Source organism: Silurus meridionalis, chromosome 3, assembly GCF_014805685.1.
Source record: "Silurus meridionalis isolate SWU-2019-XX chromosome 3, ASM1480568v1, whole genome shotgun sequence".
Classification (NCBI taxonomy): Eukaryota; Metazoa; Chordata; class Actinopteri; order Siluriformes; family Siluridae; genus Silurus; species Silurus meridionalis.
This window is the reverse complement of record NC_060886.1, coordinates 8,933,061-8,960,607: the sequence shown is the minus strand read 5'-3', so window position 1 is coordinate 8,960,607 and position 27,547 is coordinate 8,933,061. Positions and strand designations below refer to the sequence as shown.

Sequence of the window (27,547 nt, the reverse complement as noted above, 5' to 3'; positions counted from 1 at the left end):
TGAACAAACAATATAAATTTCTAATTATTGACTTACACAAGTTAAATATTTTTTGCAAGCCATTACAGGCCTTTTAATCTTCGGGCTTTGGTGGCTTGAGAATCTGCAGCAATTAAATATGAAGTACAAATGAACAACAGACAAGTATATAACATTAAAAGTTAATGATGATTATGACAGAAAGGTTTCAGAACACACAGTTTGTTTTGTCTAACGCTGCATAACCACAGATTCTGGAATGTGCTGGACAGACAACGTACTTTTATAAAAATTTTCTCAAACTTTTATTGAAGGAGCAGGAAATTATGTCCAGAAAATGTCTAGAACCTATCATCACACCGCCGGAACTGTTGAAACGTGACCTTGTTTCTGCGGGTTTTATATTAGTGTAACACCAAACATTCAACTTGATATGTTGAAGAATTGTGTACAGACAGTTTGTTAGGTCTTAATTTAGTAACATGCATATTCCACGTCAAAAGTAAGTTTTATCCCATTGTAGAGAAGATGATCGATCTAGTCCAGAGGCGTTGTTTCGCGGAAAACGTGAACACGACGTGCTCTCACGTGTTTTCCCATAGCGTGAAATACAAATGGTGCACAAAAAGCCATGATGTGATAAGACTTTGAATAGACTCTTTAATCTGGTGTCTCATTTTAAACTTAATGTTAGACAGCGAAACTGTTCGATCCTTGTGTTTTTGACTTGTTTTGAATGAGAACATGATGTGAACTCTATAACATTCATACACGTGGGTATGTTTTTATACTGTAATACAGGAGGAGATCTGGAAGAACACCTGACCTGCAGTAGTAAAAATCTACCCAGGGGTTTTTGGCACTTTATTTTGTAATAATAACATTAATTCTGCATCAGGATGAGATTGCAGATCCTACTGCGCCTGAACAACTGGGTCTGGATGATCGGATCCACCCGTCAAGCCCACGAACTCGCCACTCTGCGCCGTGTCTCCCTGCTCCCAGAGAAGAAGCGCCTGGCCCTCCTGTATCCATTCAGCAGTCTGGAGGCACATCTATCCCGACAGGCCGACAAGACCCGGTTCCAGCTCTACCAGCCCGCCCTGGAAGCCCTCGAGTTGGCGGAGAGACTTTTCACATCATCTCCCAAACATCAGATAGTCTACTCATCATCAGCTGTGCGCATTGACCACCTGCCTGACCTCACACAGCCAGAGGTGAGGGGCAAGAGCAATGCTTCAAGGAAAACCCCTCTTAGAAATATACACTGATCACATATAACATTATGACCACCTGCCGGATATTGTGTTTAGTCACCCTTTAGCTGCCAAATCAGTCCTGACCCATCGAGCATTAACTTCAGCCATTTGAGTTACAGGAGCTCCTCTGTTAGAGTCCAGCCTTCACTCCCCACGTGCATCAATGAGGCTTGGCTGAACACGATCCTGTCACCGGGTTCACCACTGTTCCACGCAGACCAGGAACATCATAATATCATAATGTTATTCCTGATCATGAGTTTATTAGAGGGACAGCGCATGTAGGATGTTTTGGAGACAAGGTGAGGGAGGCGAGATTGAGATGGTTTGGACAGGTGCAGAGGAGGGACATGGGGTATATCAGTAGGAGAATGATGAGGATGGAGCCACCAGGTAGGAGGAAAAGAGGAAGACCAAGGAGGAGGTTTATGGATGTGGTGAAGGAAGACATGCAGGTAGTTGGTGTGAAAGAGGCAGATGTAGAGGACAGGGGGGTATGGAGACGGATGATCCGCTGTGGAGACCCCTATTGGGAGAAGCCGAAAGAAGAAGAAGAAGTGTATTTGCATTGCTGTTTTGCTGGATAGTCGTGTAAATCTGGTCTGGACAGTAGAGCAGGAATGTCACAGCAGCTTGGGTAGTTACAGTGATATTTAATCTTTAAGACATAAAGTCAGTTCCGGTAGTTAGTGACCAGTGAGATGATTGTGTTTGATAGCAATGTTCGCTGAATGTTACGATTTTGGAATATACATTTCTTTAGCAGTTTGCACAGAAGAAGAGCAGGATGAAGAATTAAAACACCGCTGCAACAGTCTCCTTAGACTAAATTTCCCTGCCATCACTCCTCAGAACAGCCACACAGCATTTTGTGTAATATAGAGGGACACTTTATGTGAAAACAACAAAACATTGATTAATAAAGTAAAAAATGTTTACAGAATCAATCATGGATGCCAAAAAAAAAAGGGTCATATGCTAATTATATATTTTAATCCTGGAGGTTTTTTTTTTTTTTATATTTATGCATGTATATTATATTCTGATTTAGTTTGTAAAGAAAGGCTTATTTGAGTGTGTATGTGTGTGGTGGTGAACTGCAGGTGTGTTTCATAGGCAGGAGCAATGTTGGAAAGTCCTCACTCATAAGGGCCTTGTTTGCTCTCGCACCAGAGGTTGAAGTTCGGGTTTCCAAAACACCAGTAAGCCAACAAACTTTATGATGAGCTTTAAATTTGCTTATAAATAATAATAATTATTATACATTATTATAGATTTCCCACTTCTGTTTTTTATGGTTTGGGTGAAGGCATTTCATTTGTCCTGATTGCGATATACAGGGACACACCAAAAAGCTGAACTTCTTCACGGTGGGGAAAGCGTTCACTCTGGTCGACATGCCTGGTTATGGATACAGAGCCCCAGAAGACTTTGTGGACATGGTCGAGCCTTATCTTCAAGAGCGAAAAAAGTAGGTGTAATGAGAATCACTGTAAAGTTGTGAGCAGGAATGTGTGTTTTATGGGTATTAGGTGATATGATGGATAATGATTACTTTTTTTTGGGTCAGTCTTATGATGACGTTCGTGCTGGTAGATGGAGTTGCAGGACTACAGAAGTTTGATTTGGTTGCTGTAGAGATGTGTGAAGAATTTGGCATTCCGTATGCGGTGAGTGTTTTCCACCTGCATGCACCAACTATAAATGAGCAGTAGGTGGCAGCAGAATACAGTTTAAGATTTATATTTACTATGAGAATATGATTTCAAAATCTGTATAGAGGGAGTTCTCTAAACAAGTGACACATGTATATCATTTTAAAAATGTTTTCTTTAGTGTAGTATTGTATCTTAAATATATTCGATTGATTTTCATTTCATTGATTTTGATTGGTTTTCTCTCTGTTTGAAGCTGGTGGTGACTAAGATAGACAAAACTCGTCAGGGAACTCTTCTGTCCCTCCTTCTGAACCTCCACGATTTTATCAAGGATAAAACGAGCACATGTTTCCCCCAGCCATTTCTTGTGAGGTAAGAAAGAAGCACATGACACACAGATGAACAGAGGCATATTCTTGGATCACTGGCTTTTTGCAGTGTCTTGAACAACATTTCTTTTGACTACATATCCACCGACTATCTATTATCATCAGTCTGATCATGCTGCTTCTCCAACCCCTCAGGCACTTCACAATCCCTCTATAGACATAAGCCACTTATGTATCGTTCTATTTTACTTCATTTATTGTAAAAAAAAAAAAAAAAAAAAAAAAAGAAAGAAAATTGAATTGGGAAATGAGTTCTGTAGGTAGCATTGCTTCCTCACAGATTCTGGGTTTGATCCTACTATTGGGTGACTGACGGTGTGCCATTTTGCATTGTGAGTAGCGGTGGTACCCAGTGGTTAAGGCTTTGATTTAAGACATTAGACTTTTGATCAAAAGGTTATAAGTTTACATCCCATCACCACCCAGCTTCCACTGTCAGGCTCTTAAACACAGCCCTTAAAATTAAACCGCTCAGTTGTTTCAGTGTAAGTCACACTGTATACGGGTGTCTGCCAAATGCTATAAATGTATCTCTTATTCTCTGTGTCCCTCCCAATGTCACTTCCTCCCAAGTTATGAAATGTGTGCGAATGGTACCTGTGATTTTAATGGCATCCCATCCCGGTTATATTCCCACCTCACACACCACTTGTTCCTTAATAGGTTACTATTAGTTGTTACAAGCAAGTGGGTGTGTGAGTCAAATATTGAAAAATTAAGGGAATTAATAGCTTTACTCAAACATTTATCAAGCATTTAAAAGCTAAATGAAATCCTTTCCACTGCCCCCATAATGAAAATTACCTTAAAAAAGGTATTAAATCCATTTACTTTTATTTCTTAGAGTCATAAAATGCATCTAGAGTTTTTTTTTTTTTAAACTAAAAGCACTGCTTATATATTTCTTTAAATAAAATATTAAAATATTTTATGTTTTTACTTTTGACCCATACATTTAGTTAGCAATTTATAAAGCATAATCCAGAGCTTTGCCATTATGTTGACGTCTTTAATGACTCATCTGGAGGCTTTAAGGAGTGACAGTGACTGATATGAAAGAAAGTGCAACTGGATGCTTCTGTCATGAAAACAAATTCCTTGTAAATGCAAACATACTTGGCAGTAAAGCTCTTTTATTCTGATTCTGATATATAAGCATGTTCTGGAATAGAAAAGGGAGGTTCATCTTGGCAAAAAGAACAGGGCAGAGCAGGGCTTTACCATCACACACTTCACCAACCGTTCTTCACAACATAGTATATGTTTTTTTTTTTACATGTGTACCAAATCATGTGTTTTGGTGATTAGGCTCATTTTGTGGTTTTTCTCAGGCTAGAAAGTCTGGCTAACTTAATTTTTACTTCATTTTTTATTTATTTTTTTGCACCCGCTGCATCACTGTCCTGCAGTTTGCTTGGTTTTTATACAGGATATACAGAGTTTTACAGAGAAACCAGGGACAGAATCTCACCTTGCTGAATTTTATCAGCAGAATATGAATCATATCATAAATAGGAATTGTGTTTTTGGTCTTATTTTATAAAGTCTTTATTTCAACGCAAAATCAAATAAAAAATCTTTCCTAAATGTATATTTACTGAGACCTATACCAGGGTATTACATATTATATACAGTATCTCACAAAAGTGAGTACACCCCTCACATTTCAGCAACCATTTTAGTATCTTCTCAAGGGAGAATAATATAAAAATTAAAACTTGGATATACTTTAGAAAATTGTCTCTTGCCTACAGTCAAGTATGGTGGTGGTAGCATCATGGTCTGGGGATGCATGAGTGCTGCTGGTACTGGGGAGCTGCAGTTAATTGAGGAAAACATGGATTCCAACATGTACACTGACATTCTGAAGCAAAACATGATGCCCTCTCTTCAGAAACTGGTCAGAACGGCAGATTTCCAACATGAAAACGACCCCAAACACACGGCCAAGATAACAACTGCCTTGCTGAAGGTAAAGGTCATGGAGTGGCCAAGTATGTCCTCAGACCTAAACCCTTTTGAGCTCCTGTGGGGTATCCTCACTTAGGTTGCCAGTTATTTTAACAGTAATGGCTGTATGTTGAGTATTTTTTAACAGTTAATCTGTACTGCTATACAAGCTGCACACTGACTACTCCAAAATACATCAAAGTTTCATTTCTATAGTAATGTCTCTTGAGAAGATACTAAAATGGTTGCTGAAATGTGAGGGGTGTACTCACTTTTGTGAGATACTTAACATGCTACTCTTTATGCTGTGTATTAACCTATAACACACAGTTCAGCCAGATCATTTCAGTATTAATCCGATGTTGTTAAATTTGATCCTGTGTTCAGAATGATGTCCATTTTTATGATCATATGATTCGATTGCAAACTCTAATTCTCTTTCTTGCTTGTTTTTCCCTGCCCTGTTTCTGTCATCAGTTCCGTGCACTACTCGGGTATCCACCTCTTCAGGTGCTTCATATCACACGTGACAGGAAACCTTCAGCTAAGCAAACCCACCTAAAAACCATATCAAGGGATAGCACAAGCAATGCCAAGAGTCTGGATTTTGCTAAGCTCAGCCAGATGTGTAAACATCTATGGCCTGTGTTTCAGCAGCTGCAGACTGCTCAGCTCAAGCCTGGGCCAAAAAGATGAATATCCACGACAAGGACTGGACACATGGCTATCATTCCTCAACTAATCGCCTCATTAGAACACGAATAAAGACCCTTCTTTTTTAGGACCCTTTTAAACAAGTCATTGGCTAACCTCATCAGTCTTTTCTCATTTGTTATATGATGATAAAGGATGATAATGACACATGCATTAGATGTTTAATGGCAAATCTGATCTCATGGTTGATATTATACATTGTGGCAAAAGTAGGAGGCGCAACAGACTTGCTTTATTTGTGTAATTAATCATGACAATATAAAAATGTAAAATGTTCATATATTTACAATGCCCAAAAGATGATTGTTGCTGTGGTCAATAAAACATTACAATTTATGTGCATCTTAAGCGATTTAACATTTACATAGCACTCAGTGTGGGAGGACCTTCAGAGGAGACGTTTCAGAACCAACAGCTACATATGGTAGTAAATTGTCTGTAAATGTGTGTGTGAGTGTGTGTATATGTGTGCCAGTAAGAGGGTTGGAGAATGACAGCGCTCCTCTGTCCCAGTCCAGTTGCACTCTGATCCTCTGGATCTTTTGTTCTACTGCAATGAGACTGTGAGGATTTGGTGTAGAACCTCCTCCATATTTACCATCATAATACCATATGTACCAGAGTCCACTCCTGGAGTTGATCTCACCCTTCCTCTGAGCAGATTCTGTCATCACACCCAGTGACCAGGCTCCACAATCTCCAACTTCAACATCCCACCAGTGTGTCCCTGAGTTAAAACCTTCAGAGCCAAGAACGCACAAACAAGCATCTAGCCTCTCTGGAATGTCTGGAAGTTCTTGTTTTTCTTCTCTGACTATCACACTGGTCAGGTCCTCAGATACAATGAGAAGAGGATGAGCAGTGTTTGGGTCCAGTGTTATTGGCACTGAGAAAAACAAACCAAAATGTGATAAACAACAAAGTGTGTATTAGCAAAGTATTATATTATATATTATATAGTATAAAAACAGTAACTGTATATATATATATATATATATATATATATATATATATATATATATTATAATTTTTAAGAGATGTAATGTGGAGCATTGAGTGCAGAAAGTAAAAGCAATAATGGTTTCCAGTTCCCTCCGAAAGTATTGGAACAATAGAACTGGGTAATTTAGTTTTTGCTGGAGACATCTGGGTGTGAAATCCATAGACCTTCTGAAACTATAATCAGAATTTCAGCTTTTATTTATTTTTTTTAAAATTACTTTTAGATGCCTTTAACAACACTATTAATTTTATCTTCTTTAAGCTGCTCCCATTAGGGGTCGCCACAGCAGATCATCCGTCTCCATACCCCTCTGTCCTCTACATCTGCCTCTTTCAAACCATCTACCTGCATGTCTTTTCTCACCACATCCATAAACCTCCTCCTTGGTCTTCCTCTTTTTCTCCTTCCTGGTGACTCCATCCTCAGCATTCTCCTACTGATATACCCCATGTCCCTCCTCTGCACATGTCCAAACCATCTCAATCACACCTCTCTCACTTTGTCTCCAAAACATCCTACATGCACTGTCCCTCTAATAAATTCATTTCTAATCCTGTCCATCATCATCACTCCCAATGAAAACCTCATCTTCAGCTCTGCTACCTCCAGCTCCACCTCCTGTCTTTTACTCAATGCCACTGTCTCTAAACCATACAACATCACAGGTCTCACCACAGTCCTATAAACTTTCCCTTTCACTCTTGCAGATACTCTTCTATCACAAATCACTCCTGCTATCACTCTTCTCCACCCACTCCACCCTGCCTGCGCTCTTTTCTTTACTTCTCTAACACACTCTCCATTACTTTGCACTGTTGACCCCAGGTACCTGAACTCCTCCACCTTCTCCACCTCTTCTCCCTGCAACCGCATCACTCCACTGCCCTCCCTCTCATTCACACACATGTACTCTGTCTTACTCCTACTGACTTTCATTCCCCTTCTCTCCAGCGTGTACCTCCACCATTTTAGCAAAATCTACCACCATCTGCCCTTCCACATTCATCTACTTAAAGCCATACATACCCATCACCTCCTCATCACCTCTGTTATCTTCACCAACATGGCCAGTGAAATCTGCCCCAATCACCAATCTTTCATTCCTAGTTACACCTTCTACCACTTCATCTAACTCACTCCAGAATTTATCTTTCTACTTCATCTCACAACTCACTTGTGGTGCATAGGCACTGATGACATCATTGATTATCATCACCCCTTCAACTTCAATCACCTTATCAGAAACTCTTCTCACCTCCACTACACTCTTACTGTACTCTTCCTTCAGGATCACCCCTACACCATTTCTTTCCATCCACACCATGATAGAACAGTTCACCTCCAATGTTCCTGGTCTTACTCTTTTTCCACTTGGTCTCCTGAACACACAACATATCTACCTTTATCCTCTCCATCATATCTGCTACCTTTCTCCCTTTACCAGTCATAGTACCAACATTTAATGTACCAACCTGAACCGCCACTCTCCTACACTTCTCCTTTTCCTGCTGTCTCTGTAGACATCTTCCTCCTCTTCTTCGGGGAAAACAGTAGCCCAATTTCCACTGGTACATATTTTTCAAGTAATCAAGGATTTCTGCCTACGAATGCCCTATTGAATATTTAAAGGGTTGATAGCTCTGAATGTTTACTCTTGGTGTGAGCCCAAGACAGCATTTGTTGTCAAAAATGATAAATCCAACATAAAGACAACGATTCCTGTGGGGGGAAAGAGCAAGCTATTTTAAAGCTGAGGAAAGAGATGAAAATCAAAACAGATTATTGGACAAGCATAGTGCACAAGCACATTTCATCAGGAAATGGAAGCCAATTTAATTCTAAACTACTGTCTCGTTTATCTTTTTATCCCAAACCCAATTGTCTTAGGCATGTATCAAAAACACAAATTGATCTCACTGTTTCAATACTCCTCCATTTGCCAATAGGCTGAAAGATGCTAGAAAGACATAAGATTTAATCAGAGCAACAGCAGAGTTCTGGTTTTGTAGACACCCATAGAAGCTGCTATGAACTCCCATTTAAAGATGAGAATCAGTTGGGTAGATGGTGCAAGTGAATGAAAGTTAATCTAACATGCTTACTCCACATAACCAAAAAGAAGAGATATATTACTGTATTGGACAATGTCCTGCATCTTTTCCCACACTTTGAACTTCAGGTTGGCGAGATGTTTTGCCATATTGATCAGTGCTCCTGAAATCTCCTCTGGATGCTGCAGTGCACACTGGGCTCTGCAAAAACAGTGAGGACTCTGGGCAGCTGTTGGTTTGGATTCAGAAACACAATGAGAGAGACATGAGCCACATCACTCACCTTTCCACTGTGGCCTTATAGTTCTGTAAAACAACAAAGCACATATCAGTAGAAATTATTTCCATGTTCACACCAATGAAATTAGGTAATAAGAAAATGAGTAAATACTGAGTCTCACTTGTAAGAGCAAGATGTCTTCAGCTCTTATCTCCTCTTCTATGGCCCTGATTGTGTCTGAGAGAGTTGATATGTCTCTGCTCAGCTTTTCAATCCTCTCCTTCATCATCTGACTTTTCTGCTCCTCCTCATCTCTCAATGCAGCGATCCTGGCTTCCTCTTCATCTCGTAGGAACTGGTGAAGCTTCTCAAACTGTACCTTAATTTGATGCTCTGTGTTTTGGGCCTGAATCTGTATTTAAATAAAAAAAACATAAACTGTAACTGATTTTGCTGATAATGCAGTCAAGTAATATATATCCAAATACTTTTATTGATTCTAACCTGTATATGTTTTGTAGTTTGACTCCAGTTTAGTTTGCAGTCTTTAATGTTCTCCAGTTTCTCTTGTAGGAGCTTCAGCTTAGTCTTGAGCTCCTCCTGAAACAAGTCACCACACTGCATAATGACTGTATGTAAATTATTTCAACTCCTTGACTGTGTATACATAAGCCATTATCCAAAACCTGGAGGCACTACCATTGCATCCCTTATATGTAAACCTATACAGAATGGTACAAAATAATCTGTGGGATGCAATGATGAGGAAAGAGGTCAGAGGAGAATGGTCAGACCGACTTGAGCTGACAGGCATTTTTCAAATAACCACTCTTTACTACCACAGTGTGACAGCAGTGAAGTGTGCATTAGGAACGACAGACTGGTTTAAGGTGGAGGTTGGACTGCATCAAGGATCGGCTCTGAGACCTTTTCTGTTTGCAGTGGTGACGGACAGGTTGAAGGACGAGGTCAGACAGGAGTCTCCATGGACTATGATGTTTTTTGATTATATTGTGATTTGTGGTGAGAGTAGAGAGCAGGTTGAGAAGAGCCTGTAGAGGTGGAGGTATGTGCTGGAGAGAAGGGGAATGAAAGTCAGTAGGAGTAAGACAGAATACATGTGTGTGAATGAGAGGGAGGGTAGTGGAGTGGTGCGGTTGCAGGGAGAAGAGGTGGAGGAGTTCAGGTACCTGGGTTCAACAGTGCAAAGTAATGGAGAGTGTGTTAGAGAAGTGAAGAAAAGAGTGCAGGCAGGGTGGAGTGGGTGGAGAAGAGTGATAGCAGGAGTGATTTGTGATAGAAGAGTTTCTGTAAGAGTGAAAGGGAAAGTTTATAGGACTGTGGTGAGACCTGCGATGTATGGATTAGAGACAGTGGCATTGAGTAAAAGACAGGAGGTGGAGCTGGAGGTTTATTAGAGGGACAGCCCATGTAGGACGTTTTGGTGACAAGGTGAGGGAGGCTCGATTGAGGTGGTTTGGACATGTGCAGAGGAGAGACATAGGGTATATCAGTAGGAGAATGCTGAGGATGGAGCCACCAGGAAGGAGGAAAAGAGGAAGACCAAGGAGGAGGTTTATGGATGTGGTGAGGGGAGACATGCAAGTAGTTGTTTTGAAAAAGGCAGATGTAGAGGACATTTAACTTTTGAAATGTAGCAAGAAACTTGTTTAAAATTGACAACATTTGTCTAACCTAAAATTCAACAATACATTTCTATTCGGCTACAGTTTGGGTACTGAAAATAAAATCAATCCTTTAGATATTTATTGCAAAGACCTAAAAAAGTGCAGCTGGGAGGACAATGCTCGTTCCCAATAAACTGGTTTCCAAAGAAAGGCTTGAACTGGTAGACATTCTTTAACACTCTATATAGCAAATCCATTGAATAAATCTCAGCAACAGGTTTTCATATAAGGAATCATGTTCTTGTACAACTTCCCTTTATTATAAAAGTTTCCCCATCATAATAACATTACATCGGTGTTTGCAGAAGATCAGCACATTCTATTAGATTGGTTGGAATAAAGAATTGATAAAGCTTAGTCTGCTTGGCAGTGGGTTTATTGGTGCACAGTGCAATGCTTAGTTTAATATTTAATTTGTGCTTTATTTTAAAGATTTTAGTTATCTATTTGTGCAGTAATGATGAGGGGTTCCCCTTTTGAAGGCTACTTCCCTATGCCATCTAAGGGAGTTTTTCCTTGTCCCAGTCGCCCCAGGCTTGTTTAACAAGAATAAATACACATAATTCACTTATACTTACATTTATGTTTTATAATTCTTAAAAAAGAATTAATGATGTATATTATCTAGTTGTATTATAGTGTAGATTATTAAGTCACACAACACAATCCTTTAGTTTAAATGTGGAAAATGATTCAAGTTCAAATTAAAGTTATTTACAAGTACTTTTTATTTACCTTGCAGCCAATTGCTGCTTCTTCAATGGGGCAGAATTGGTGGTCGGTGTGTTTCCTTGAAGTTTGACACACCACACACACCGGTTCTTTATCATCCAGACAGAAGAGACTGAAATTCTCACTGTGCAGACTACAGACCGTCTCAGACACTGGTGAAGTCTCCTGATTTCTCTCCCTCAAGAAGGATTCACACAGGTTTCGTAAAGCAAAGTTTGTTGGGGGAAGAGTCTGGGATGATCTAGTCCTACAAACTGGACACTCCCTGGATCCTTTGGTCTCCCAGTACTGCTCCAGACACACTTTACAGACACTGTGACTACACTGCAGGAGAACTGGATCTTTGAAGATCTCAAAACACACCGGACAGGAGAATTGATCTTCTGAAAACTTGGCACTCATTTTGATTTGCTGCTAACTGTCTATACCTTCCGCATAGGCAGTCTCAGACTTTCACTTTCACTTCCAGCAAAGTAAATATAAACTACAGTCGCAGGTCAGCATATTCAATCTTCCTCTATACAAGCAAACTATCCATGCCTTCTAATCCAAGTGTCGCATACAATGACAAACCTACTCATTTCAAAGTAAAAAACATAGAATCGTCAAATTTCAATTTAATTATATAAATGACAATTAAATGATTATATAAATGCAAATAATATCAGAACATTATTATATTTATTGTTATTATTTTTTTTGTCGTCCTTTTGATGTTAGCGGTATTTTCTGCTCCCAGCGATGGAAAGTAACGAATTACATGTTACTGAAATTAAGTCGTTTTTTGTTAAAATACGAATAGATCTCTCGGAGATTGTTTAGCAAGAACACTAAACAGGCACACAAAGAAACCGAAGCTTGTGATGCCGCTATGTGAGCTTTCATCATATGTTTTTGATCTTCAAAGTATTATTAGAAGAAAGGGAGCTTTATTCTGCCGGTTCGTGTCCGTTTGAAGGTGGATTCAAAACAGTGCGAGCACCGTGACAACTATAAACTACTAAAGAAAAAGTAAAAGTGTGTGTAAATAAAAAAAGAAATCGCAGATGCTAGATAAAAAAAAAAATACATTTTACCCATAATATACGGTGTAGGGAAAAATATGCATTATTCCAAATAGTGAGTAGGTGTGGTGTAAATAAATTACTGAACAAATAACTAAAAGTCCTGGGTGATTTGATCAGTGTGTCTATGTGAGCTATTTATAATAGAATTATAATCTTAAACCTACTAAAGTGAGAATTTTAAAGAAAAATATTTTAAAAACAAATTATTATTTTAGAGTGTAGCCTCGCTAATGACATATCATGGCCAAGGAAGAAGAAGAAGCTGGTCTATAGTTAAGTCAAGTCAAGTCAAGTGGCTTTTATTGTCATTTTTACTATACACAGTGGTACACAGTACACAGTAAAAACGAGACAACGTTCCTCCAGAACCCTGGTGCTACACTAAACAACAACATAGAGCACATACAACACAACACAAAGCTACATAAAGTGCATCGAGTGCAACCTAGTGCAAACAGTGCAGACGAAAAACAGTACAGACAGACAACACAAAACAACACAAGACAAAACACATAACCCAAGAGGGCGCCGACCAGTAAACCTACTGTACTCTAAATATACAGTACTGTGCAAAGAGAACTATAAAAACTGTAGCTGGGAGTAAATATAAACAGACACAATGCAGTGCAAATAACAGCAGTAGCAGTAGTCAAGAGGTGCAAAAAACAGCATGTAAACAGTATAATACAGTCAAAAGGTGAAAAAAACAGCAGGTAAACAGTGTAATGGGGTCAAGTATAAAAAATAATAAATAAATGATGGTGGAATAGATTGAGGTGAGTAATGAGTGTGTGTTAAGTTCAGGTTGTACAGTTCGGTAACACACATTTGAGTGTGTGTGTGTGTGTGTGTGTGTGTGTGTGTGTGTGTGTGTGTATGAACTTTCATACCTTTTTCTTTTTTTTTTCTTCCTTTTTTAGTGTTGACCTTAGTTAAAGTTAAATTCATATACACATTTAATTAAATATATAAAAGTACTGATAAATACATAAAATACATAAATACATAAAAGTTTGGAGATTAAATTAGATGTGAAAGAAAGTGAAAGAAAGTAGGGTTAGGGGTGTCTCCAATATAAATGTTGCCTAGGGCCTTTAAATGTCTAGAACAGGCAATGCTGTGAATGTGCATAATTTAATACTAACTTTTCTAATCTGTCAAAATCAATAAACAAATTCATAAATGGTTTTTAGTTTGTTTTATCTGTAGACAGAATATGACTTGTTTTTTTGTACCTAGTTTATAACACCAATGATCCCATTACAATTATCACCTGTTTAAATGTTAGTATGTATATGGGGTCATATACTGTTACATCAAATGTAACTGTGTGAATGTTAAGGTGATAGATAGATACACTAGGCATGAATAAAAGCCCGCTTCAAAAACTTAAAAAAAATCCCCTTGTCCTTTGTGAACTACACTAGAATCCCCCACACCACCCCCACTTTTGAAAAAGTAACTCTGTAAATTATACTGTAAATAAATTTGAATTGAGCTACTTTTTACTTTTACTTGAGTCAGCAACTTCACTTGTACTTAATTTCATTAAAGAAACGATTTACTTGAGTAGAATATTTTATTACTCTTTCCACCTCTGCCTCCTCCTTTGCTATAAGAACCAGTTCTTGCTGAAGAAAGCAGCCCCAAAGTGCGATGTTGCCACCCCCATGCTTTACCCTACTTTTTTATTTTATTTTTTATAAAAATAAACAATTGTTTTGTCAATTATTCAAAAGATGTGCACAAGCAAACATTATTCACAACCAAACATCATTCCAAAATATTTATTAATTTTTTTGGTTGAAGCCATTTTTCTGTTGATGTCAATGGTCCTTAGAGATATACAGTTCAGTCCTGCCCAAAACAAAGCCCCACAGTAGTTTTAGTAGCCGAAACACACCTTAAAAAAATAATAGACTAAATTTGGTACTTGTCAGAAAGAGCTGCAGTTCCTATAATGTTTCTGTAGGATTCTTGAAAGCCTTCCCCTGATCAATTTTCTGTTCTATCATGTGATATTTTATGCACTTGCTGATGACTGTTTTTCCCAAAGTTCCACTGTATATCTAAAAGCTTGGAAAATCTTAATCTCCTGAGCAATTCATTTAAACAACAAGATCCTGCTGATGTTTTGTAAGCTCTTTGTGGCCCATGCCCATGCTCAGTGTAGTGCTGTAGTACTAGTCCTTAACCCTGTGTTTTCTGTTTTCTGTGATTGTTGTTGTATGTAGCACCAGGGTTCAGGAGGAACGTTGTTTCATTTCACTGTGTAATGCGTCAGCTATACATGGTTGAAATGACAATAAAAGCTTCTTGACTTGATTGTTGCTAGAGGGGGTGTTGATGATCTTGATGGAATTAAAAGGTTGTGGTGAGAAGATTGTGTTTCATTCCCAGCTATCGAAAGCATGATGACAGGTTTGAGTACTACTGGTTTTCACAGATAATTTCTTTGCCACAGGGTTGACGGTAGTCATCTTGAAGTACACGTGAAGCTAACACAAAAACAGCTGCCTGACTTAGAGAGATAGTAACATATTTAACACATACTCTGGGCTCTCATCCTGGTGTGTTATCAGGACCTAGCAGCTTTCTTTCTCTCATATACCAAGTGTCCTGCGATAAACTGTGTGTTTGGTGTCTCAAATGTCTGCAGATTCTTTGTGAACAGGGGGACTTTGCCTCTACTATAATGTTTAATGGTCTTTGGGATCGAATACATAGCTTTTGACTCATGAAGAAGTCCCTCAAGGGCAAGCCAGAATTGTGTATTAAAGAGATAATAAAATAATTTGTTGTGCCTTTTTCAAAAAAGGACAAGGAACCTAATGCACACACACAAAAAATAACAGAAATTGCAATTATTATATTTATATTTAAATAAATGTAGATGTGTGTATGTGTTTGTGTGTATGAGCATGAGATGCTAATGAATAGATGATAAAAACAAGAATTAGCCTCACCAGTCATTGTCTTCGGTGTATTTATTTTGTATATATCTTTGCTATACATTGAGCCATACACATAATTATTCATAATTTCTCATGAATTCAACTTTTATTTCATGATATTTACATCTATATGAATGAAACAACCACCCAATATTTAGGTGAAAAATGTAATGATAGAAGATCAGATAAGAAGTCATGAGGCACAAATAAAGGAAAAAGCATTGTATTCTCCTGTTACTTCATTAAAAGTTGTCGATAAGATACATTTAAGCGTTGCGTAATTATTCAATCCAAATAGCCCTAACTGAACTATTTCACACTTACAGAGCATTTAAGTGAAATGATCTTCATTGGAGACACTTTACACCCAACATTAATAAGTGGCAGTATTTTCTCATTAAATGCATGTGTGAAAGTGAATATATGTGTTTTAGTGAGAGGGTCAGAGAATGACAGCTTTCCTTTGTCCCAGTCTAGTTGCACCCTGATCCTCTGGAGTTTATTTACTACTTTGATGGGAATAGATTGTTCTGGTGTAGAACATGCGTTATATATTCCATCATAATATCTCAGATACCAGAGTCCACTTCTGGAGTTGATCTTACCCTTCCTCTGAGCAGATTCTGTCATTACTCCCACAACCCACACTGTACTGTCTCCCACTTTGACGTCCCAGCAGTGTGTCCCTGAGTTAAAACCCTCTGAGCCAAGGATACACAATAGTTCATTGAATCTCTCTGGATTGTTGGGAAGGTGCTGATCCTCATCACTTGTTCTTACAAGGGTCAGATCATTAGACACAATGAGTTTAGGATGAGCAGTGTTGGGGTCCAACGTTACATTTGCTATAGAAGACACCAAACAAACATGTAATATACAACACAATACACACAGAAAAAAAAAATAAATTAATATAATGTAGTGTAATTGACTTACTGTATTGGACAATGTTCTGCATCTTCTCCCACACTTTGAACTTCAGGTTGGCCAGATGTTTTGGCACATGGATCAGTGTTCCTGAAAGCTCCTCTGGATGCTGCAGTGTGCACTGGGCTCTGCAAAAATAATAAAAGTCAGGACACAGGTGCTACTGTGGGTTTGCATTTAGAAACTCAGAAAATGGGAGAGAGCCACACCACTCACCTTTCCACTGTGGCCTTATAGTTCTGTAAAACAACAAAGCAAATAACAGTGGGTATGATTTACATGTTCACACCAATGAAATGAAAAAGAAGTTTCTTACAATATAAATACTGACTAAGTACTGATCCTCACTTGTAAGAACAAGACATCTTCAGCGCTCATCTCCTTTTCTATGGCTCTAATAGTGTCTGAGAGAGTTGATATGTCTCTGCTCAGCTTTTCAATCTTCTCCTTCATAATCTGACTCTTCTGCTTCTCTTCCTCTCTCAATGCAGCTAACCTGGATGCCTCTTCATCTCGTAGGAACTGGTGAAGCTTCTCAAACTCCTCCTTAATCTGACATGCGATATTTTGGTCCTGAATCTTTAATGAAGAGGAAACTAAATGTCATGTAACAGAATGTACAATAATGCAATATCATTGCAATATGATTCTAACCTTTATATGCTCTGCAATCTGACTGCAGTTCAGTTTAGAGGTTTCAATGGTATTTAGTTTTTCCTGTAGATGATTTAGTGCAGTTTTGAGCTCCTCCTGAAATAAATAAATACAGTGCATGGACTCTGTTAGATCCTGCCACATTTAAATGTGATCAAATGAGTTTAAAGGTGACACTTTAGGTGTATTTTCCATCCAGATGGACAGAGTCTGACCATTAACTTGAAGTCTTTATTATTACAAGACAACTACTCATGAGTATTTTGAACCCTCGAAGAAAAGAAAGTGGAGATCTGATATGAGGATTAGTTGATTCAAGGGTGTAAAACCAAAAAATGAAAAAAGAGAAGTCTGTGAGTCTTACCAGATCTGGACAAACCAAAGAGACAGCAGTGGAACATGGGAAACGATTGTAAAAAGGAGAAAAAGAAATGAAAATTCCGCTGTATCAACAACATAGCACGGAAGTTGTTGGGCCAGTTCTACACACCCATCATTTACTCTGTAGCAGTCTATTCTAGGTGATAAACATTCCAGTTCAAGGTTCAACAATGTGTTAGCATTGTGTTTTGGATTAGATAAAACATTTTCTGTACAATTTAACTACTATTTTTGTAGTGCAAACAAGCATATAGTATCCACTTCTTCACATTGGAAATGTGTTCATATTACCAGTTGCTTATGGCCTTTTCTTTTATTATTATTCTTATTGTAATGTATATAAACTCAACAAATTACAATTAGGTTTGGCCAACAAAGCACTCTGATATAAAAGCTATGCTAAAATGATCTAAATACAGTAGATTAATGATAGAAAAGGCAGACATTCATTTGTTAGTTATTATATATATATGTATGAGAGATTTTGATGTATTCATTATTAGTAATGTAAGTATTATCTATATATCTATTGAAATATGAGATTTTCAGATTACCTTTAAGTCTGTAACTGCCTCATTTACAGGGCGAAATTTATGGTTGGTGTGTTTTCTTGAATCCCGACACACCAGACACACTGGCTGTTGATCATCCAGACAGAAGAGGTTTAGTTTCTCACTGTGCTGGCTGCAGAGGAACTTAGAAGCCATCTTCTCTCACTGATATTCTCTTATGCTGAATTTCACTTTCTGTTTCACTCAAATAATAATCACATTTGTTTTTAGGCCTGTTAAAGACACACACACACACGTTAGAAGATCTAGGTAGTAATCACTTTCTTTCACAGTCCTGAAAATCTAAGATGCTCTAAATATAACAGCATAAACTTGCTGCAGGCTGTTTATGAAGGATTGATTCAGCATTTCTATAAAAAAGGAGGAGTTTTGGATTGGCAGCTGATCACCAATGTGCATTAGATTAGGCACTGCAACACATGTCGTATGGAATAATACCCAATCCAGTAGAAATTTCCTTTTTTGGCTGAATGTGTGCAAATAATCTATACAAATTAAGTCACATTATCAATCCAAAATAGATAATAAAAGATCTTGTAAACAGAAATATTACACTGCTCCTTATAAAATGAAATTCAGGAAAATATGAACATATAATTGAATTATTAATTGTCCTTCCTAAGATAGTATGGATATCTTAGAGCAGAGAAAACATTCGAATGTGCAGGACCACATGTACCAGTGTTAGGAACCTGCAACCAACATGAAGTCATATTTCCTCCACTCATGCACCAGATGTTAAAAACCAGCAGATAGCAGCAGAGTACAGCTCAACATTTTTACATCAAATACAAATATTGCTGGTTTATAAAAGTTATAAGATCACAAAAATTTTATCATTGACTTTAATTTGATATGAAACGTTAAACTCCAGCATGTCTTTGAGGTAAATTAATATTAATATATTGTAAAGATAAACATACACATACAGGGGTTAGAAAATAAAACTGAAACACTGGCCAACATAGGGTTGGAGGTTTCATACCTAAATATGGTGGCTTACTAAAGGACAAATTGTTGTTTTGGGTTCCACTGGCGCATCAATGATCAGGACAGAGTCTTTGTGAGGTATCAAGAGCCATGGTATCCAGAAGAAAATTGTCATACCACCACAAAGGAAGACAGGAGTTACTGTAAATGCAAGAGGAAGCAGTCAAAAGGGGTGTTCAGGTACTAATTCAGATTGTATGCCAAAAAAAACCCTAACTTACTGCAGAATTACATACCCACATTTACACTTTTGTTCCCACCAAAACAGGTGTGCCACAGGATCTGTATGTATGGTCAGGTTCATGTAAGGTTCATGTAGGCATCAGTTTCATTGGTTCCAGCAGCAGAAATCGTGGGCTGTGGACAATGTGAAATTTGTATCATTCTCTGATAAGACCACCTTCACTATCTTTCCCACATTCAGGAGAGTTACAGTGAAGCATGGAGGTGGATCAGTGAGGGTCTGGCTGCAATATCATGGCATTTCCTAGGACCACTATGTGCTAGATGGTGTCACTATCAAGGACATCCAGACCATTCTGGAGGGCTGATGATAATGATGATCAGGATGATAATGCACTAACACACAGACCTAGACTGTGGGAAATTTGGGTCTATTAAAACCATGTGTACTTCTATTAAAAGGTGCAGGCTATTTGTTGGTACACTAAAAGTGAAACTAGAGCAGGGAGCAGACTTTAGTTTTACAAAGCCCCACACTAATGGAACAGCCTTTCAATTGGTGTTAGGGACTCAGACACAGTCTCAATAGTCTAGGTTTAAAACATTTTTGTTTAATCAAGTTTTTGTCAGCAGATTTTTTTAGGCGAAGGAGAAGATCTAGAGGGATCATGGTTGTAGAGTGTTTTGGTTAATTGGGATGACTGAATGGCTCCCTTTCACGTGTTCACTCAAGTTTGTTGATGGTGTTGTGGCTGGCCATCTACTATGACAGAGCTCTCTTATGTCTGTGTTAGCTTCTGGCTCTCTAGTCTTCTGCAAATCTAAAACTGAAGAACTGTTTACATGACTTACCCGATTGTTTAATTCTTTTATTATATTGAAGTTGCATGGACTTGAATTTCATTTAAAGTAAATATCTCTGAAGATGGTGAGAGCTCATTTAATTTATTCAACTAACTAAATTGACATTCAGCCATACACATACAGAAGACAATGTGACCAAACTTTCTCATAAGGCCTAACAATGAAAAATATATATTATTTGATAGATAGATAGATAGATAGATAGATAGATAGATAGATAGATAGATAGATAGATAGATAGATAGATAGATAGATAGATAGATAGATAGATAGATAGAGCACTTTATTCAGAAATCCACGACAATAGTCAAATAATATCATGTAGAAAGATTATATTGTCACCTGTCACCTCTATACTTACAGTTTCCTAGATCTTTATCAGATACTCTGAACTGCCAGTTTGAAGAATCAGTAAGTGAAAAACTGCTGCAGATAGTCATCAGCTCACTGATAAGATAAGCTGAAATAATAGAACGTGCGCTTACTCATACTCTCAAAAAGAATCACACCATGACTGTTTTACTGCTTGAAAGTGACATTTAAAACCAAAGGTCATGGCTAGGAATCCCAAGTCACCAGCTACTAGTCACACACTCCTTACAAGTATTATAGTCTAAGTACAGCATTGACATTTTTGTGGCTTGTTAGTGAGAAAATATGTATTATTTATTTATGTATTCCATTATTTCTGAATAAACATACCATAACAGAAATAAATGACAATGTTTTAATTGGATACAAATAATAATTTCTACCAGCTTCTGGTTGAGACTAGAGGTGTGTATGATGACTGAAATCATGTGGGGTGCAACAAAATATTTGTGCATGCCAAAGGTTATAATTTTATGTTTTAAAATGTACAAGACAAAAGCTTCAATTGGGTTTGTATTTTGGAACCAGACAAATTCCTTCAAAAATGTTGTGGGTCAGTAAAAAGTCTTTATTTTCAATTATAAGCTTGAGGGATGTAGCTGAGTTTCAGGAATTCTTAGAGATTGAAGTTTCACAGCATGCTGCTGATATTGCAGTGTTTTAGAGTGCATTTACAGATATTTCGAATAATAAATAATATAGAAAAGAATACAGATTAATGCTTAGTGATACACTCTGGGTAAATAAATAGTGAATATCAGAAGGGATATGTCTTTTTTTTTGATGATCATACACTTAGACTGTTAACTTTCTCTGTCTTCACACTTCTGTTCTGTTGTTTAGTTCTCAGGCTGTCACCTCTTCAGGTGACAGAAAACACGATATATAAAATATTTAGCTGAACTATAAAAGCTACCTGAGAATCACATAAAAGTAGAAAATAAGCCTTGTGAATTTGAATCTTGTAAAAAAATTATAAATAAATAAAATAATAAAGATTTACTCTCTCTCTCTCTCTCTCTCTCTCTCTCTCTCTATATATATATATATATATATATATATATATATATATATATATATATATATATATATATATAATAAGCAACAGCTCTGGTGAATTCCATGCCCAGGAGGATTAAAGCAGTATGTGCACTTTGGACACATTTTTGACATGTTCACTTAGGTGGCAGCTCTTTGGAAAATAATGGCTGTATGTTAAGTTATTTTTAGAGGACCATAAATCTGTACTGTTACACAAGCTGCAAAATGACCAAAGTATATCCAAGTTTCATTCTATACTATTGTCCCTTGAGAAGATATTAAAGTGGTTGCTAAAATGTGAGGCGTGTACTTGCTTTTGTGAGCTACACTATGTATATATATATATATATATATATATATATATATATATATATATATATATATATATATATATATACATTAAGTAAAAGTACAAAAGACTATGCCTGTGATTTATTATGGCTATGATGTAATATTATCATTTTTGTCCCAAAACGCTTAATTAACTTAGTTTATGTGAAAAGACTCTAATGTTACTCTTAACACACCAATCTATTAATAGAATGATATTAATGAGTCAAACACTGATTAATGTCTATTGAAATTTTTATGAGCCCAAAACCATCTTTTAAACATTTCTTTAGGTTTTGTGTCAAGAGTTAGAAGTTTCTTTCATCATTTATTACTCATAAAATGTTCTGCTTGCTGTTGCACTAATGCTAAACTGTATAACACATGACTGTATGTGCTAAGTAGATACCACCAAGGGGCAATCAAATAAGTTCAAAACAGAGCATGCACTCTACCCTGATTGGTGGCTTAATGCATGATTGACCAGTTACGTTTTTATAACGTAGCCCTACAAACTCCCCGTAGGTGGAGATTCCCCCTGAGTACCAATCATTGGCGGACATAATCAGTAAACAGGCAGCGACCTCCCTGCCCCATTTCACCCTTGGGACTGCACCATAGACCTGGTGCCAGGTGCTAAGCTACCTAAAGGATGGGTGTACCCGCTGTCAGTTCCGGATCGGGTAGCTATGGAGGAATACGTTCAGCAGGCCCTCTGACAGGGCTTCATCGCTCCAGCCTCTTCCCCCGCCGCCACTTCCAGCTTCTTCTTCGTGGAGGTGTTCCAGACCTTCATGAATAAGGTGTTCAGACCGTTCCTTCGCCAATTCATGATTGTCTACATAGATGACATCCTCATCTTCTCCCGAGACCTGATCGAACACCGCGGCCACGCCACCCAAGTCCTGGAGTGACTAAGGGACCATCACTTCTACCTCAATCTTAAGAAGTGTGAGTTCCACCGGTCGGAGGTGCAGTTTTTGGTATATGTGATTAGCCTGTATGGGATACGGATGGATGAGGGGAAGGTGAAGGAGGTGCGGGACTGGCCCCACACGAGCACCACCAAGGAGCTCTAACGCTTCCTGGGGTTTACCAACTTCTACCGCCGGTTCATCCAGTTCTTCAGTTTGGTCACTGCCCCGATCACCTCTCTGCTGAAGGATAAGGCCAAGACCATTACATGGACCCCAGAGGCTGAGGAGGCCTTCTAGGAGCTGAAGAGGAGATTCAGTGTCGACCCCCTACTACGACACCCGGTTTCCCGGCTCCCATTCATTGTGGATGTAGATGCCTCCTCCTCCAGCGCAGGGGCTGCCTTGTCCCAACAGTCAGCCCTGCGCCTTCTTCTTGAGGAGGCTTTCCCCCTTGGAACAAAATTAAGACATTGGGAACTCCTAGCCATTAAAATGGCCCTTGAGGAGTGGCGTCATTGGCCGGAGGGACTCTTTACGGTCATAACTCACCACAAGAACCTCCAATACCTGCGAGAAACCAAATCTTAAACCCCCGGAAAGCCAGATGGGCGCTGTTCTTCACTCGCTTCCGCTACACCATTTTGTACCGTCCGGGCTCCAAGAACGGCAAGGCAGACTTATGTCCCTGTTCCGGGAAAGCGTGCGTGTGTGGGAGTCAGCCCACACACAGCTCCGACATGCCCTCAGAACCAACCGGATGTTCGTGGACCCTCGGTGGTCTAAGGCCCCCCCCTTACCAACCAGGGGATCAGGTCTGGCTGTCCACCTGAGATTTTAGGCTCTGGCTACCCTGTAAGAAACTCACTCCTTGTTTCATCAGATCTCCTGGAGGAGTTCCACGCCAGCCACCCCAACCGGTGGCTTCCTAGCTTCTGTTTGTCTCCCAAGGCTAATAAACGTCCTAATTGTATTCTGGTTTCCGACTCTTGATCAAAGCGTGACATATGTAAACAAGCTACTTAGGTACAGTAACAAATTGCATTTACTTTGTTTTTTTGTTACTGTCCACCACTTGGTTCTGTCTGATACTATAGACGTTCAAATTGATTTTTTTTTCTCATTAATCTACACTCAGTTCCCCATAATGACACAGGAAAATAAAATTCTCAGAATGTCTGTAGTTTTTTTAATAATATTTTTTTTAAATATTACATGTACATAACTATTCAGACCCTTGTCAATCACAGCATATAGCATATCAGAAAATAACAAGCTATGAGGTCAAAGGAACTGCCTGCTAAACTCAGAGACAGAAGTGTTGCAAGGCACAGATCTGGGGAAGGCTACAAAATATTTTGCTACACTGGAGATTCCCAAGTGCACAATGGTCTCCTTCTAATTCTAATATTAAATAATTGTGGCACAACCAGGGATCTTCCAAGAGTTGGTTGCCCGGCCAAACTGAGCAATTGGGGCTTACTAAAAAGGGCTTTAGTAAGAGAGGTGACTTGAGTCTGAGCTTTATTCAATTCAATTTCAATTCATTTTTATTTGTATAGCACTTGTATCAATGAACATTGTCTCAAAGCAGCTTTACACAGATAATGTGGTGCTAAAAAATTAATATGTTATTTATAAGTAAGTTTGTCCCTGATGAGCAAGACGGTGGCAACGAAAAACTACCAGAGATGGCAAAGGAAGAAACCTTGAGGGGAACCAGACTCAAGAGGGACATCTGGGTTGCACCGAATGTCCATTTATTGCAGATATACGATGTTGCGGGGTACAGTGATGGTGATCAGAAGCAAACTATAGTCCTGAGTCAATGTAGCAGATTGTTGACATTAACTACAGTCCAAATCCATCCTCAAAGCTCCCGTTCTTACTCAGAAATTTCATGGAACCACCCAAGGCGCTTATGAGAAACCATCCCCAGCTGCACAGAGTGGCCTCCAAACGAAGAGAACACTATCCAGAGGCAGGCCTGGACGAAGTGGGAAGATCTACGGAGGGAAGAGGGGCAGGAACAGTGGTCACCTTGGGAGCATGTTTATCTCGACAGAGAGAGAGAAAGTGAGAGAGAGAGAGAGAGAGAGAGAAGAGGGGTGGCAGCATGGCTAGACAGAAACCTCTCCTCAGTGCAAAACCCATGGAAGCCTGCTTGGAGTTTGCCAACAGGCACCTGAGGGACTGTGAGGAACAAGATTCTCTGGTCTCATTCCTAAAGTTATGTCTGGAGAAAATCAGGCACTGCTCATCACCTGCAACAAAACCATCCCAAAAGTAAAGGATGATGGTGGCAGCATCATGCTGTCGGGGTATTTTTCTACAGCAGGGACTGGGCAACTTGTCAGGGTTAAGGGAAAACTGAATTGAGCAAAGTACAGAGATATACTCAGGACATCAGTCTGGGCCGAAGGTTCACCTTTCCACATGACAACAACCCTAAACATACAGAGACAACACAGGAGTGGCTTAGGGATGGCTCTGTGAATGTCCTAGACTGGCTCAGCCATAGCTCTGTTTTAACCCTATTAAACATTTTTGAAGAGACCTGAAAATGGCTGTCCATTAACCTGATCGAGCTTGAGAGGATTTTCCATGAATTATGGAAGAAAGTCCAACAATCCAGGTGTGCAAAGCTTTTTGCGTCTTACCCAAAAACACTTGGAACTGTGAATGATGCCAAACGTTCTTTGACTAAGTACTGAGAAAAAAGTTTGAAAACATGTACACTGATATTTCAGTGTTTTTAATAATAAAAAAAAAGAAAACCCAGATATTTCCAAAATTCTGTTTTCTGAGAAATAAAATCAGTTTTAAAGATTGTAATTTCAGGCTTTAATTAAACAAAATTGAGAAAAAAAGGGTCTTAATACTTTCCAAATGCAGTTAATATACACAGTGAATATAAAAAGTCAGTGAATATAAAAATATACACACTTTGGGTTTATATATATATATATAAACCCATATTTATATATATATATATATATATATATATATATATATATATATATATATATATATATATATATATATATATAAATATAAACAAAAATAACAACCTAAATGACACACCTCTTACATTATTAACGTAAACTTCAAACAATCAAAAATCCAAATTTCTTTATTACAAAAAAACAAAAAACCTTCAACACCCTAATTGCAAACATCTGTACACTATTTTATAGTCCATTTCAGAGTGAACCATTCATATTCAAAATTATGCCTGTAGGTCAATGGCATACACCTGCCATTAGTTAAAGTGATTCTAATTAAAACTAGATAAAAGTGAGCTGTTGCTATAGTATTCGCTTTAATGCTTCAGGTTACATTCTACTAAGAGCCATGGGCCACAAAGAGTTGCCAACGAAACTGTAGCGTTTAATTATTGAAAGGTACTAATCAGGGAAGGGATATAAAAGAATATTGAAGGCAGTGAATGTACCATTCATGACATGTGTCAAATGTACCTTTAATAAGTGGACAAAATGTGAATGGTCACTTTATATTCCTGCACTTTATACATATGTATATATAATTATGGGAATGGCCCAGCCATAGCAAGATAACCAAATCCCAACGATAAACACACACACACACACACACACACACACACACACACACACACACACACATATATATATATATACACACACACACATATATATATATATATATATATATATATATATATATATATATATATATATATATATATATATATATATATATATATATATATATATATATATATATATCAGAATCAGAATCAGATATATAAATATAATATATACAGTGTGTATATATATATATATATATATATATATATATATATATATATATATATATATATATATATATATATAATAAATAATATAATATCAAATATCTATTATATTTATAATTATATATATAATTATAATTATAAATAATTATAAATATAATAGATATTTATAATTATATTTATAATTATATTTATAATTATAATTATATATATAATTATAAATATAATATATATATATATATATATATATATATATATATATATATATATATATATATATATATTATATTATATTTATAATTATATATATATATATATATATATATATATATATATATATATATATATATATATATATATATATATATAAAATAGATAATATAATATCAAATATTTATAATGTTATAAACAGGTTTAAAGACATATGTTATTTATAGTGTAGAATTGCAGGTTGTGTGTTTCTAAAAGTATGAACTTCTACTTCTTTCTCTTATCTGAATCTGTATCTATTGCAAGAACATCTGGGCATTGAGTACAACCAAATCCATTGTTACTTTTTAACCACAACTTCCTTTGCATGCCAAAAATAGGCTATTCTTTAAAGATATGTGTGTACCTATTAATGTGTCTGTTGGAACAGTTTCCCTCATTAAAATTTTTCAATTATTTGTTTATACAGATCCTGGGATTGAGATGAGAGCTGTGTTAACCATAAGCTCCATTGTTTGAAATTATAAAAAAAAGTGATGTCAGCAACGTGTAAAAATAAATCATTAAAATAAATAATTGTATTTAATATGCAGCAGTTTTTCATTTTTTTACTTTTATAATTATTATTAATATTATTAAGGTATACATTATT

The 27,547-nt window shown here is 37.4% G+C and overlaps 3 protein-coding genes across 6 annotated transcripts; 1 reads left to right on the top strand and 2 right to left on the bottom strand.

The window, feature by feature from the left end:
* Window positions 1-325: 325 nt before the first annotated feature.
* Window positions 326-6,285, top strand: gtpbp8 (GTP binding protein 8 (putative)). Of its 3 annotated transcripts, none has more exons than XM_046845226.1 (7): window positions 326-481; window positions 878-1,196; window positions 2,342-2,440; window positions 2,579-2,709; window positions 2,809-2,908; window positions 3,150-3,268; window positions 5,713-6,285. In XM_046845226.1, exons 1-7 carry the CDS (start codon window positions 462-464, stop codon window positions 5,795-5,797), a joined length of 873 nt encoding a protein of 290 aa, XP_046701182.1. In that variant the 5' UTR covers window positions 326-461; the 3' UTR covers window positions 5,798-6,285. The 3 variants fall into 3 exon arrangements, with proteins under 3 accessions (XP_046701182.1, XP_046701183.1, XP_046701184.1); XM_046845227.1 differs by having other exon boundaries at window positions 334-481; window positions 781-1,196; XM_046845228.1 differs by lacking the exon at window positions 326-481 and adding an exon at window positions 511-756.
* LOC124382895 (zinc-binding protein A33-like) lies at window positions 6,160-12,614 on the bottom strand. The gene is made up of 6 exons (XM_046845225.1): window positions 11,647-12,614; window positions 9,728-9,823; window positions 9,405-9,635; window positions 9,287-9,309; window positions 9,086-9,204; window positions 6,160-6,835 (listed from the first exon to the last, which is right to left on the bottom strand). The coding sequence occupies exons 1-6, from the start codon at window positions 12,043-12,045 to the stop codon at window positions 6,321-6,323; spliced, it is 1,383 nt and encodes a 460-aa protein (XP_046701181.1). The 5' UTR covers window positions 12,046-12,614; the 3' UTR covers window positions 6,160-6,320.
* Window positions 12,615-15,679: 3,065 nt separating this feature from the next.
* Window positions 15,680-18,533, bottom strand: LOC124383330 (zinc-binding protein A33-like). Of its 2 annotated transcripts, XM_046845877.1 has the most exons (6): window positions 18,181-18,529; window positions 17,246-17,341; window positions 16,940-17,170; window positions 16,808-16,830; window positions 16,601-16,719; window positions 15,680-16,509 (listed from the first exon to the last, which is right to left on the bottom strand). In XM_046845877.1, the coding sequence occupies exons 1-6, from the start codon at window positions 18,331-18,333 to the stop codon at window positions 15,974-15,976; spliced, it is 1,158 nt and encodes a 385-aa protein (XP_046701833.1). In that variant the 5' UTR covers window positions 18,334-18,529; the 3' UTR covers window positions 15,680-15,973. The 2 variants fall into 2 exon arrangements, with proteins under 2 accessions (XP_046701833.1, XP_046701834.1); XM_046845878.1 differs by lacking the exon at window positions 16,940-17,170 and having other exon boundaries at window positions 18,181-18,533.
* Between the last annotated feature and the right edge of the window lie 9,014 nt (window positions 18,534-27,547).